Genomic DNA, 15,021 nt, shown 5'->3' on the forward strand with positions numbered 1-15,021 from the left:
GATCTTCCTTGAAACAAAAGGAGATTTTCTTTTGTGCCCCAATCTTATGTAGATGTCCATTCTCTATCTTCTACTTGTGTCCTTTACAAATCTCTGTTATAGAATATATCGTACAGTCTTACAATTACTAGTACACTTGTGTGAGTTCTCCAGTTGTAAAAAAAGTAGGGCTTTTTTAGAGTAGTAACTAACTTTTCAAAAAGTCCTTTATCTCCAGCTCTCTTTAGAATAATGCCAGGCCTGAGTATTTATTTAAACACTTATTAGAATATGAATGCCAGTGGACTACTCTATCATATGTGGTAATTAAAGTCATTGAGAATCACTCATTTCTGGACTAATTATTTTCTTCACATTATACATTTTCTTAAAGGTAAAAAGAAATCTCAATTATTTGAAGTTAAATAAGCAAACTCAACAACACAAATTTTTGTTTTTCAACTCCATGTAAAAGGGGTATATCCTTCTTATATTTTGTGGGATGTCACTAAGCAATCATCACGTTTGACTATACCTTCATTGTTTAACATGCATTGGTTTTCTAAATAAAATTGCTTTTCTCTGAAGACATGCCAGTTCCTTTGTTAGATCAAATTTTATCAGTGAAAAAGGAACCATCACCACCATTTTACTGAATCACATGTAGCCAATTTATTTGTATTTTCACTGTAAGTTACAAATCTAGTATAAAGAATCTTTTATCAAATGCTTTTAAATCCTATGCTGACAAAGAAATGAAATTACAACCACCTAATTCTTAGGTTGCGGGTGAGATTCAACAAAAAGACTCACTTTGTATCTTATAAATGCTATCTAAGGAGCACAATAATCTATCATGGAATTCAGTTAGGGTTATTTATTACCTAATTAGTCATCTTTAATAAGCAATTTTTTATTTCTACATTTTCTAACTTTATACTTTTCTGACCTCACTATAATTTCACATCTATGGTCTCTTTCACCTCAGTATTCACAAACAGACTACAGCATCATTTGGCTGACTTACTTTTGTGTGTAGATATTAATTATTATCATCTAAACTAATGTCTTTGTTTCCTATTGCTGCTGTAACAAATTACCATAACCTCAGTGGTTTAAAATAACACATGTCTAGCATCTACAGTTCTGGAGGTAAATGTCTGAAATAAGTCTTATGAGGTTAAAATTACAGTGTCAGCAAGGCTGTATTTCTGGCAGCTCTAGAGAAAAATCCAGTTTATGGCTTTCCATCTTCAAGAGGTGGCCCATGATCCTTGGCTTTTGGCCCCTTTCCCTGTCTTTAAAGTGCCTTTCTCCAATCTCTGCTCTGTCATCCTCTCTTCTTCTTCTCACTCTGAGCATCTGGCCTTCCCTGACAAGGGCCTTTTTGATTACATTCAGAAAATCCAGGATAATCTTCCCATCTCAAGGTTCTTATTTAGTCATCTACAAATTCCCTTTGGCCATGTAAGTTAACACATTTACATGTTCTAGGGGTTAGAATATGAATATCTTTGTGGGGAGACATTATTCTGCCTTCAACAATCCATATACTTTTTTTCTTATTGTATTTAGCCAAATAAAGGATAATAGCTCACTAGTAAAAGACACTATTAGAAGTCATAACTCAATATAAAAAGAAACTTTCTAATTATTTTTGATTAAAAATAATCCAGTCTCTTGAATACTAGCTCATTCCTCAATATTAGAAATTTAGGACAGTAGCTAGCTAGCATCCAACAGCTATGCTACAGAGGAGATTTTTATCTTTATGCAGAATTAAAATAGGTGGTCTATTTCCTGTAACTGAATCTTTTAACTATTGTCAGAAAAAGACAGTACTAACACAATGTCATTCACTCTTTTATTTTTCATTAAATCTACAAAAGCTAATGAAAGGGAAGGATACAAAATAAATGATAAATATGCTGAAATGCTTGGGATATGAAATGTACTTACGTATTTTTATGTCACTATATGTATATGACTGAATTGCTGTGATTTTCTCAATGACATTAATTTTGATTTTCAACAGAAATCAGTCTTTTTTCTTTTCAAAAAAATCACTTTTTCTTTTCAAAGTATCAGAATCCTAGGTATTACCTTAATTTTAACAATTGGAGAGTATATGAGCAGAAGGAAGGAGGATGAAAGAGTGAGGAGCTACATTTATAAGGGATGAATGTTCACCATTTTAGGATGGCCTACCAATAAAAAAAAGAGCATTTAGTACAATATCCTCATTTGTATATAAGGAAATGGAAACCAAAAACGTTCAGTTAGTTGGCCAAAACCATACAACTAGGTAGTTCCCAAGCTGTGTGGGCTCAGCTTTCCTGACTCCTAATTTAGTACTCTGTCCACAATACTATGAACTTTTCAGTTTGCTTTCTCTCTTCCTTTACTTTCATTTTATATATTGTTATTATTAATAAGGTTGAGTCCCTTGAAAGGTAGCTTTCCCAAAAGAAATGATTATGAACAAATGAATAAAATGCAATCACTTTTCTTTTGCCTTTCTACCTGCTACCTGCAAAGTTAAGATGCAAGTTAAGAACAGAAAAGGAACTTAAAAATATTTCCATGCCTTTTCCTTCCTTCTATTTCTTCTTACTAAGAGATATCAAAGATTGAACTATTACAGACCTTGTTTTAAAGTGAATGCCAACAGTAGGAGAAGGGTGGCCAGGTCTCAGATTAATGAATGCAATCATTCTGTGGGGTGTGTGTTGTTCATAAGAGGCAATAACCCTCACTCAGAAAGTTAAATACACATTGGCAAATGTGCACGTCATCTCTAAAAGCTTCAATCCTTCACTGATGTGTAAACAAATACCTCCTCTCAACCCTTCTTTTTCTTTTAACTATATTTGAATGTAGTCACCTTCATGCTACATATAAGCTTATTTGTAATTTCTTCATTTCTCTAAGTCTTATTCCATTTTTATTTCAGGAAAAATATTTAGACTTGGAATCTTTCCTTGCTTTGACTGAGAGGGATGTCATGATGCTTTGGGCATCAACAGTGGGTACCATGAGTAAATTACTGTTCTATTCCATCTGCTTGACTCCTTACTCTCAAATATCTTATACCCATTTTTGAGTCATTGTGTTACAATAACTACCTCTTCTGCATGAGCTTCATAACTGTCTATACATAACCTCCAGCTTATCCCTAGAGTTCTTTAAGGCATATGCCAATCAAACAAGAATTATTTTTGACTGACTTTGTCTAGCACTCATTTCACTGTAAAGAATAGAATATATCTATAGTATGGTATAAATAATATATGGTAAGTATAATAAAAAGTCTTTAGTAAGTCTTGAACTGGATAATTGTTTGTTTAGTACTATGGTGGTATGCACTAAGATATAGTTGTCATGACATAAGACATATGTAGGTGTAAAATACCCACCACTGATACTAATTTCAGATAAACAGTATAAACAGTTACCTAAACAACCATAAACACAGATCATTCCCAGAAATGATGGTGTCTTGTAAGTCAGTATTTCACCAGTGATATTTTGGTGCCAGTGAATCAACATTTCCAATACTGATTATCTATTTGATGAAATCCTACCATCTGGAATTGGTCCCTCTACTAATACTATTTAAATCATCATAGTATAATGCTTCTAAATCATCTTTAGCTTAGTTAGAAAAAGAAAAAGGATTTTATCTCCACTCTATGCCCTCCTTTTTGGGTTATCTAGATAGCTGTTTATTTGTGCTATTGGAACAATTTTATTACTGACATTTCTTCCCAGAACATTTAGCCTACAAAGTTGATGAAAATTCTGAGTTTCTAATTATATTTAGAAATTGACAATTCAGATAAATATAACTCCGTATTACCTATATTTTGCTTTTAATTATTTAATGTTATTCTGTATGGTGGTGGTGTGTCAGTCATACAGTAATGTTGTACAAATATGGAGTCAGTATTTATATGGTACTATTATAAGCAAAATCACAGATTATATTCATGTAACATTTAACACAGCATTTTAAGTTTTTTTAAGTGTTCTCTGAATGTTTTCTTCATCTGTTCATTTGTTTTTCAGCAAGTACTTGGTAAATATTTTACCTGAGAAGGCACTGTTTTAGTTCCTAGACAGGAAAAGATAATGACCAAGACAAAGAGCCTTCCCTCAGCTGTAATACTATTTAGTAGGGGAAAAGATAGAATAAATGTCTGAATTTTGTTTTGTTTTAAATCAAAATGGTAAGTGTAATAAGAATGATTAGATTACAAATAGTACTTTGCAAATTTGTGGGGGACATAAGAAATCCAATTCGATCTGTGTTCTCTGAACACCATTCTGTGCAAGTGATAAATAAATCATGATTCTTTACTTATAGGAGCTCTTAGTTTATCAGAATTACTTCATCCTGGTGTGCAAGGAGAATCAGGGAGGATTTATGGAAGTGACACTTGAGTTGCATCTTAAAATATAGGTAAAATTTTGACATATGGGAAAGAGGGAAAGAGCTTTCTAGGGAGAGGCGAAAGCATGAGCACGACAGCATCTGTTACCCTCTTTTAGAACTTATTTTTATTCTTCTGAAGGCTTGATATGAGAAAAACAGAAGGCATAGCTTCATGGTACATGCTTTACAACATCTTGTTTTTAGTGCACAAAACATAAATGTTATTAGAAAGTCTATTTTTCATTGTTTCAATAATATTTTTGAGTATTTTATTAGTGCCATTCAAATTATTGGCACTATTAAGAGATGGTCTTATGCAGTTCTTGATCACCCTGCCCCTCCAAGAAAAGGGTTTGCATCCTCTTGTAGCAAGTAACAGAAATAAATTAAACTTTGCTGTGGTATGGTGTACAAGTATTTTTGGGAGAGTACAATTCTTAAATATTCATTGTTCATAGGTAGGGCCTACCCTAGATACTACATGGTTGCTCTCATCTATTTTTACCCTTCATATCGTCTACATGGGTTAACAGAGAAGAAAGAGTCAACTCATGAGTTAGTTACTCCGGTAGACTTGCTTTTGGCTGAGCAACAGCAGAAGAAAAGTTACTAAGTGGCTAATTAAGGGTCAGGTCTTTTCAAGCATTTTGTAGTTAGCTCTATTGAGAACAGCAGGAAAACCATTATAAACAGAGGAACTGAGAAATCAATCCAAGAGAAAAGAGCAGAGAAAGTATGTTCATAAAAGTGATCATTTCTTCATGATTGTGAGGTCCAAATGTTTGTTCCCTGCATCCACCACCCTTGCCACCGGCTTTATTAGTATGTTGATATCTCAGTGCCCATTGGGATGCTATTAGGAAGTGGAGCCTTTGGGAGGTGATTAGGCCATGAAGGTGGAGACCTCATGAAATGGATTAGTGCTCTTATGCAAAAGATTCCACAGAGCTCCTAGCCCCTACAATGATGCCAGGACACAGCAAGAAGGCATAAACTATAAACTAGGGGGAGAGTTCTCACCAAAATTTGATCATGCTGGTGCCTTCATCTTGGACTTCCCCACCTGCAGAATAAATTGTGAGCAGTACATTTCTGTTGTTAAAAAAACATTGTCTGTGGTATTTTTTGTTATAGCATCCTATAAGGACTAAGACAGTGACCTCTGTCCTGAACATTTTTAGATTGAGTAACTTGAGAAAATTCCTTTTTAAACCTTATTTCTTTAATAGTTCTAAATCTTAGAGAGAATTTAAACTACTTTATCATTGGTATACTTTGCAAAGATATAAGAAGGTCAAAAAAGCAGTTTTATCTATTGATATGTTCTTAGCTTAAATATATCCATCCTCTCTGTAGTCTACTCTCCATGATTAGTTTAAAAACTCCTTTCTTTATGTGGTTTGGCTCTAATACTATGGAACCACTCATGTCTTATATTTTTTCATAGTAAACTTGTAAGATATGCTTTTTTGAATATTAAATATAATGTGAATCTTTAAAGTAATGTGTTGAAACTGGAGCTTTGACCAAAATTAAAGGCTGGTTCTGAAAAGCCCTGCTGATAATTTTATATGGCACTCACTTTTCTTAAAGCTGAGAAGGGGGAACAACACAATAGAAGAGACATGAGAACTTTTTCTATTAACATCTTAACATATTTCTCTTATGTCCACAACAGACTTTAGATTTGCTTTTATAGTGACTGATGTTAGTGGAATATTTGCATAGAACTTTATGGTTTAAAATGGATTTTTATATAAACTAACATCATCGATAACTGTAAATCAATTGCTATTACATCTGTTTCATAGTTATGAAAACTTAGCTTCTGAAAGGTTAAGTGTTTTACTAAAGAGTTGCACAGTTAGGAGGTAAAATAAATTCTTATGATTTCATGCACATCTTCACCTTTTACTTTACTATTATTTTGGGATACAACTTTTTAAAATTATATTTGAAAATTGTCATTATAATGTTAGCTTCATTAATAAAAAAAAATCCTTCAAGGTTTTTAATTGATAAATGGCATAGAATGAGTAGATGTATGGCCAGTTTCAACATCTTATTCTTTATTTAAACCTGGTTCCTAGATAGTGAGTGTTTAAATAGATTTTTATGCCACCTTACTGACTTGATGCCATTGTGAAATAATTTGTTTACATATATGCACACATGTATATTTATGCAAATGTGGATGATTCCAAAGACTCACTCTCATCTAACCTCCAAGACAATTATCTGCTTTTGTATTTCCTTTCTTAATTTCACTATTGCCAATTAAGTTTCATTTTAAGGTAAAATGATGGCTAATTAATACTTAAGTAAATCAAATGATGAGTCTTATCTCCTAAAGCTACAGCCTTATCCAGTCTCATTTTTTTCCTTTATATATTTGGTTTATACAAAAATTGAGGCTTTTCTAATGATTGCCAATCTAAAATCCTTAAGGACATTCCTGCTTGGGAAGAGTCAGCAATAAATATGCAGGACCTGTTACAAGTAGCCCTCCCAAATATCTTCTACATGTCTTCAATACACCAGCAATTCCTTTTATATGGGAAATAATATTTTACTTTACTTTTCACTAGGGAATTTTTTTCATTAAATAAAAGACTTACAGCTAAAGCAGGAAACATGCTGGCTTTCAGATCCACTAAATTGATAGATAGTCTTGTCAGGGGAGCAAAGTTTAATGGGTGAATGGATAGAAGCCCGAGTACATGGATCACAAATCTGGAGAGAGAAGGGAGGGAGAGGCTGATGGACGAGGAAGTGGAAAATTGAAGGCTCCAAATGCCAAACACAGACGATGAAAACTTCATGATACTATCTAGGCGGGTTGATCCCCAGGTCTCACAAAGTTTTTGATCTTAGGAACTGATTTTTAATGAGTGATCAAATATTAAACAGAGTATCTTAGTCCATTCAGGCTGCTATAACAAAATAACCTAGACTGGGAGCTTATAAACAGATACTTCTTTCTCACCATTCTGGAGCTCAAAAGTTCAAGATCAAGTGCTGGCATGGTCAGGGGAGGGCCTTCTTCGAGGTTACAAGCTTGTTGTGCCCCACATGGTGGGAAGAGGGAGTTATCTCTCTAGAGACACTTACATCAGTCTTAATACCCAATCACTTTGGGCAGTAGGTTTCAACATATGAATTATGGGGCAGAGAAGGGCACAAACGTGGACCATAGCACAGCCATCCTCGGGTTCACAAACATGTTTTAAGAACATGTAGGCCCTTCATTTACCGGTGAGGGCACTGAGATCACAGCTTCCTCAAAATTATATATACTGTAGTTAATTAGTAGCAAAGTAGGGATGAGAACTGAGGGACTCTGAGTCCTGCCCCCTATGTTTCTCAGCCTTGTACTGCTTTCCCTCCTGGAAGAGCACTTATCAATCATTACAGTAGTCATTTTTAAAGAGAACACTTGAAAAGTTACAGGGAATAGGATTTAAAAGAAAATAAAGGAAAGCACTACATTGTAACCTTTCCAAATTGCCAAGGGAAAGAGTGAGAAAGAATACTTTCTCCCAAATAAAAATTTAATTGGGTTAAGGAGGATGGGATAAAGTCAAAGTGGGAAAGCCATTTGCTTTTTCAAAACATGGATGGGTTACATTGAACTTTTCACTTTTTACCATATCAGGGTTTACTGGTGCATAATTCAGGTCCTTGCCCAATGCCATTGATCCATATTTTCTGTTCTAATTTATGTTGATCTTGTATAGAGTATGTCTCTGGCATACAAATGATACAAAATAATATTTTTAAGGTGAACTTTAAAGCAAATTGATACTGATCTCAGTTTCTTTCTTTTGCTGTTTTTTTGTTTTATCAATTGTGCTTAAAAGTTGTAGAATAAGAATTTTAACTAGATTTATATGTACAGTCTACTTATAGCCAATTAGGTCTTTGATAGTTTTGCATAGCAGTAAGAAAACATAAGTAAGGGCACTTATACATGATTTGTTATGAAACATTTTACAGTATTATTATTGAAGTTCTCATAGCTCCCATCTTATTTATATGGCTTTAAAGCAGTTGTCTTATTTAAGGCAAGAGCTCTAATTGGCTGACTTGTTTTGGACAGAAAGGACAGTTTGGTGTTGAAGATTATTGCTGAGTCATTGTTACATTTTATGTCTGGAGTGTCAGCAAGTACCATGGTGATAAGTTATTTAAGATATTTCTAGGTAAGACAATAGTAAATGTGTTCTCCACATAAGCATGCTTAGGCATTTTGCAATATATTTATTACGCAAGTGTGGCTGCTTTAAAGTTCAATAGTCGCTGAAATGTGTGGCTATTCCCATGTCACCTCTTTTTAACTGTTTCCCACCTGTCTGACCCCAGTGTAAATGTTCCGTTTGAAACTCACACAGTCACATTTATATTCATTCTCCTTTCTTTATAGTTCAGCATTGCAGAGCACAGAAATTCATGGTTCTGATTCACAGGGATTACTATTTTGTTACATTGTTCAAATAATGGTCTGCTAAAAATCTTGTAAAAGAAAAATAGGTTCACTCTCATACTAACAAGGTCATTACAATTGAATGCCTTTAGTTTAAAAGCACAGAGATGCCATCTAGCAGCCGCTCTTAGGAATTTCCTACACAGAAATAGTCCTTTCTGTAAAAAATGGAGCAATACTTAACTTCCTACAAGTTTTCAGTTTAAAATTTACTTACTGAATGAATGATTTGGCATATTGCCTATAAATCAGACACTCCATTACAAATGAAATTAATTAATCCCTTTTAAAATAGGCAAAGTGATATACCAGTGAGTTTTCTAAATGGAACTAGGAACTTGTTAATAATACTTTAATTAAGAAAGCATAGTTCTCATACTTTTCCGGAGAGGAAAATTGATAATCTGTCTATATAAAAATACAAAAATTAATTAATGGTGAATTGACTTTCTTTGCCAAAGGAAAATACAAATTTTGCCTATTTTCTAATATATTAAGTGAGAGAAAAGAAAGTAAATGCATGCTGAAAGTAAGTTCATGAATATAGAAGTTTGGGCATTTTTTAAAATTTAAAAATAAAATTATTTTCAAGGAACTTATCTTGCCATAAGATGGCGATACTTAAGCATTTTATAAAATGTCCTATAAGATCGGTAAGTCTCGATTCCCAGGAAATTAATCATAAATATAAGTATTATATAGTCATTCATAAAATGGAGTTGGTACTATTGTTGAAAGCCTTTTTATTTCCAGATAAATATACAATCATCATTCTTTAACATTTAGATTTCCAATATTTGATACATGTGCCAATCTTACAACTGAAAAATAATTCTATTCAATTTTAAGAGCACTCCTATTTAGCCAGTTTGTGTGTATACATGTGTGATTATACACGTTTACTGTAAACATGAAGTATAATACAGAATACTTAAATGAATTTTTAAAAATAAATGATTATGAAATCAGTCCTAACATTTAAGTATATAAGAAAAAAATTAGATGTTAGAATTTTTGTACATTTAAGTGTTACCACTTATTTGTTACTTAGTTATCCAAAAACTGTGGTTTTATGTGGTAGTACATTATTGGATTTTTAATTTCAATTTCACCAAGCATAATTTGTACTATGAATGCTAATTTTATTAACTATACTCTTAAGTAGTTAGCATAATAACTAATAAAATATGAGAAAATTCCTAGTTCATAACCTAATTAACAATTCTTTTGCGAATTCAGTGCTGTCATTTGTGATTTTGGGGTGGGGTGTGGAGGAAATAGTTTGATGGTCAACAATTGTTTGATAAAATATACAAAACTAGCTTTTATTCACCTTTTTAAAACAATATTTTGCCTTCCAGTCTCAAAACTTTTTAAAGGTTAAAAACACTGATATGAACACTTTAGTATACTCTATAATGTCATGTATGGTGTAGAGCAAAATACCATCTTCTGTTCTTTGCATAGTGTTGCAGTATCTAGAAGCTGAAAGACAGTTTGGAAAGTTAATGTATGCCTTTCCTTCCTTGGATTTCTCAGCTCAGTTGAACTAAGCAGCCACATTTAAGACTGAAGAAAAGTTTTGTAATATGTTTAATTCAAATCAGAAATAAACTTAATACTAGAAAAGATCATATTGACTAAAAATGCATCATTTATTTGGGGCACTTATCTCACTATTTAACAGAAGCTCTTCTTTGTTTATATATATTTTATTAGAGGAAAGAATGAGTTGCAGGAAGTGAAGACATGTATTACAGATATCAGACAAAGTGAATCACACAAAGAGTTGTTAGTAAAGCTCTGCATTTTTAAATTCTTTATAAAACATGACAAAACTCACTTTAGTCAAGACCTTTTTTTCTGAAGTAACTCAATAATTAGCTTTGTTTTTAAAAATGTTTTATCAAAAATATTTCAAGAGAGATTTATAATGGAATATGTTCAAAAGTTGTAACCAAAATATTATGATGAGACTTAAAATAGAATGTGTCACTATAGATCCAGAGGCAAAAAGAACAAAAAATTAAAAAATGTAAAGCAAAAGCACTTTTTACTAGATATAGAAGGCTTTAAAATACCCCTTAATATGTGAAATATTCCATTAAGATCATTAAGATGGCATTCACACACCATATAAAGACTTCACAGTGACACTATCAGCATAACCATAGTTTTAAAATAAAATGATTTTATTCTCATCAGGTCTATGTAAATATGAAAAATGCACAGAAATAATTAAAAGTATATATGATATGATTCTAAATTTTACTATAACCTACATGTTAGGCCTAGAAATAGTCAGCCAACCACAATATTAAATTATGCTTGGTTACATCTTTAGTTCTGTTCAATTATTAAAAGAAACTTAATTTCTCTACACTACACAGATGATGTAAAGCTTTAAAAATAACTTCACGGTTTTCCGAAATACAGCTTTAAATGGTTTTGTTACATGGCATCAATTGTCCTTTTGTCAAATTGTTCTTGACAAGCTAAATAAGTGAAATAATTTTTAAATTGTATCATGCCCTTCTTTTTACCAGATGCCTTATCGCTTATTTCAGATAATTATGGTTTTCTTAGAATGCTGAAGTTCTCAAATTATCTCACTTTATCATCAAGACTTTTCTAATACATCGCTGAAAGCATTTCTCCATATTTTTCTGCTTTTTTATCAAAAAAGGTGAGCGTTCACTTTAATTGCCCGTACTGGATAATTTTCAGAGTTCAACGGCTATGAGACAACTCATCCTTCCTATTGCCCTCCTTAGTTTGATAGGATTCTCACTTCCTGTTTCTTAACAGTGGTGATCAGAACTTCCTCAGTGCCCCCTAGTTTCCTTAATGAAAAGAAAGAAGCAAATAAACACAAGCCCCTTTCACCAAAGCCTCTCAGCCATGGCAGACTACGGCTCTGCTGATCTGCCCTGTGTGTTACAAGCAGCATCCTTAATGTTTAGGACGCAAACCGCAGCACGTCTGCGATGGGAGTTATTGACCAGAATCAGCTGGAGAATGCTTTCTGTTTTCAACAAAGAAAAGGTGCACCATCTCCTAATACATGTTTAAAAATTGCACTGTTTCAACTGCTAACTCCTTCTTTCTTTGCGTTACCCGTCCGACTTCAGAACAACGTTAAGCACTTGGATACGGAATAAGCTAAATTCCCCCGAGAGCCGCATTGCCCGCTGCCCATGCACATTATATTCGCTCCTGGTCCCCACCCCCTCTCGCCAGGACTCTACCTTGAGGAGCTGTTCCTCCGGTAGTTCACCGTATCTTTCAAACAGTGGGGATACGGCAGGCACCACAAGACAGCTAGAGGAGCTGTCTTTCGTGCCGTTTTTTTTTTCATATTTATTTGCCTTTTTGGTCGGTTTGTTACATATTGCACATTTATTTCAAACAAGAGTTAAAATATTGCCCATACCTTGGAAGGATTTAATCCAGCAAGCAAAGACAGCAGCAGGAGATTGAGTAGGTTGGACGTCGCCTGCATTCTGATGTAGGTTTTTGCCCCTCTGTACTCTCTTTTATGTGGCCGCTCCACTCACTGCAGACCTTCCCCTCGCAGTTGCACTTTCTGCCTGCCAGTCAGAGCGGAGTGGAGGCAGCGGCTGTGGCTGGAGCAGCAGCGGGAGCGGCTGCAGCGGCGGCCGCCCTGGGGGGCGATCATTCCGCAGGCATTCTCAGAGCTGGGTGTCTGCGAGTAGGACGGTGGGCTGGGCTGCGGCGGGCGCTGACCGAGGTGCTGAAGCAGCTCCCACCTGCGCCCCGGTTTAACCTCTCTCTCTGCTATCCAGCCAGCCCCGCTCAAAAGTTTTGACCAGAGGGAAAGATAAAGGGAGTAACTGCTGAGAGAGGTGTGGAGACCTGGGCAACGGATATGACATCACTACAGCTTCTGAGGCTTTGGGAGATATTTTGCGGGGAATTTGTTAACCAACAAGCATTGAATCTAGTGCTCCAGTTCAGCATTTGCTGGTAACTTGAGCTGCAGAGATGTAGAGAGTTAGCTGAATACAGGATTATGAAACAAGTAGTGTCTGGAACCTTCTGCTGTCATTGACAGAGGACTTGATATTGTATTTAATGCTTTAAACAAAGTTTGTAGTGCAGACTATCATTGGGTGTTTTTGGTTCAAGGCACACAGTATTTAGCTATTATATATGCATATATATCCACTGCTATTTATGCCATTTATGAATAGCCTGTTGAAATAATCTATTTGGCTAGGTATTCATGTGTATTTATCTATCTAGGGCTTTTGGTCATCTAAAATACTTTACATAGAATAACTAAGAGGCTTTCTTTCCTTCATATAAATGGGATATTATGCTTGTGACCTCCACTCACCCACACACAGCTGAAATTTCACCCATCACTCACAGCCATACCCAAAAATATAATTTCCCTGTGTATCTGACTTGTGTTTATTCCTGAGGAATAATTCAGTGATGGATGGACAGTAGGATGGGAAAAATGATTACTTCTAAGCTACCAAAAACTTCTGTTTCTTAGATCTCAAGAAAAGAGGCAGAATAGCTGCTTCCCATGAGCAAAGAAAAGGTAAATAACTAACTCTCTCACACACCCTGCATTGTTTATACTCAAGCAACTTTATTTCTTTGAAGCTGAAAAAAGTAAGTGTTCTCCATAAGATAAAAACATGGGGAGGAGGTGACAATTACCATAAGCCTTCTCTTTCATACACTTATAACTTTAATACTTCTTGAGCTATGTCTTCTGTTGATTTTTCTAGAAATGATACTTCCTAAGTATTAAAATATGTGAGTTGGAAATATGGAAATTGCTTCCACATTAAAATGAGGGTAAATTTTTTGCAATATCAGATACATACTTTGCACCAAATCACTACTAATTTTTTTCTGAAAACTCTTCATTTGTTTTTTTAATATAGGAAATGTCAGTTAGGATTCAAATATTTTTGAAAGTTATAATCCCCAAAGATTTGCCTCACATTGCATCCATTTTTATCCTGATATTATGAATATTTGTGATTGTGTGTGTGATAACTTGAGGTATTTTTTCCATGAAACATTAATAACAAGAAAAACTTTGAAAATTCCTTTTGAAGAGTTGGATTGTGCATAGAAAAGAGAATAAATAATAAGAGGAAAAAAATGAAATTATTTGGGGATTGTTAGTTTAATGAAAACCCTAGCAATCATAACCACAGTTGGAAATTCCCATTGTTTCCTAGCAGAAACAGAACAGAAAATTTATTTTGAGGTAATAGATAAAACTGCAGAGTTATATCTGAAACACTTTGGGATAACTTTCTAGAGCATATCTGAGCCTCTTTTTAAAAATATAGTTTCACATTTGTTTCTTAACCTAATCTGTCTTTCTCTTTCTACCTCTCTAGAATAAATCAGCATAGAGTATTTTTTTCAAAGATTCATAGATAAAAATTGTTAGAAATTTTATCCTGTACTCATTTTCAAACCTTTAGAATCATTGAACAGTTTGAAAATGAATTGGTAAGGTACGGTAGCTGGGTCGTTATAATAGTGAATTTTTGTTACCTATACTAAATACAACATAATTGTTTGATCATTTGTTTTTACACACACTTTTCATTTTTCTCCGAATGTCTTCTTCCATCTTTTTCCAGCTCCATCTCTCAGTAAGCAAGGTAGCATGCCTATTTTGGTATGAGATGCTGTGTTTAATAGACTCACAAAACTGTAATGTAGTAACAAAATCATATCCATTTTATTACCTCAAGATCAACAGGTATTCTTTAAATGACAATATGTGCGTTTTTTTCTGGGGATAAAAATTATTCTGATCTCATTCATATTCACAGTATCAATGATCGGACCAAAACTCCTATATGAACACATCTTTAAGTCTCCATTTTCCAATATTTCATGACATTGGAAGATCATTTTTAACAAGGAGTTAAGAAGAAAAATGCTATGAAATTTTGCCAGAAGAGTGTGATTGATAGAAGATGGTAATATTTAAAGATCCGAAGTAAGCAATATGTGATAATTGTTTTGTAAATAAAAACAGGGTCTTAGCATACTTACTGGCCATAAGAAAAGCTTAGTCATTTATAGAAAACTAGTTTAGTAATAAATAAAGATTGTA

The 15,021-nt window shown here is 33.9% G+C and overlaps 1 protein-coding gene across 1 annotated transcript in view; it reads right to left on the reverse strand.

Annotated features, from left to right (window-relative positions):
* The window catches only part of OLFM3 (olfactomedin 3), a 170,844-nt gene extending 158,073 nt beyond the window's left edge, over positions 1-12,771 (reverse strand). Inside the window, exon 1 of the mRNA XM_036879055.2 lies at positions 12,331-12,771. Within this exon, the coding sequence (XP_036734950.1) occupies positions 12,331-12,399 (69 nt within the window). The 5' untranslated portion in view covers positions 12,400-12,771. The remainder of the gene's footprint in view (positions 1-12,330) is intronic.
* Between the last annotated feature and the right edge of the window lie 2,250 nt (positions 12,772-15,021).

The sequence above is a fragment of the Manis pentadactyla genome, chromosome 4 (assembly GCF_030020395.1).
Source record: "Manis pentadactyla isolate mManPen7 chromosome 4, mManPen7.hap1, whole genome shotgun sequence".
Taxonomy (NCBI): Eukaryota; Metazoa; Chordata; class Mammalia; order Pholidota; family Manidae; genus Manis; species Manis pentadactyla.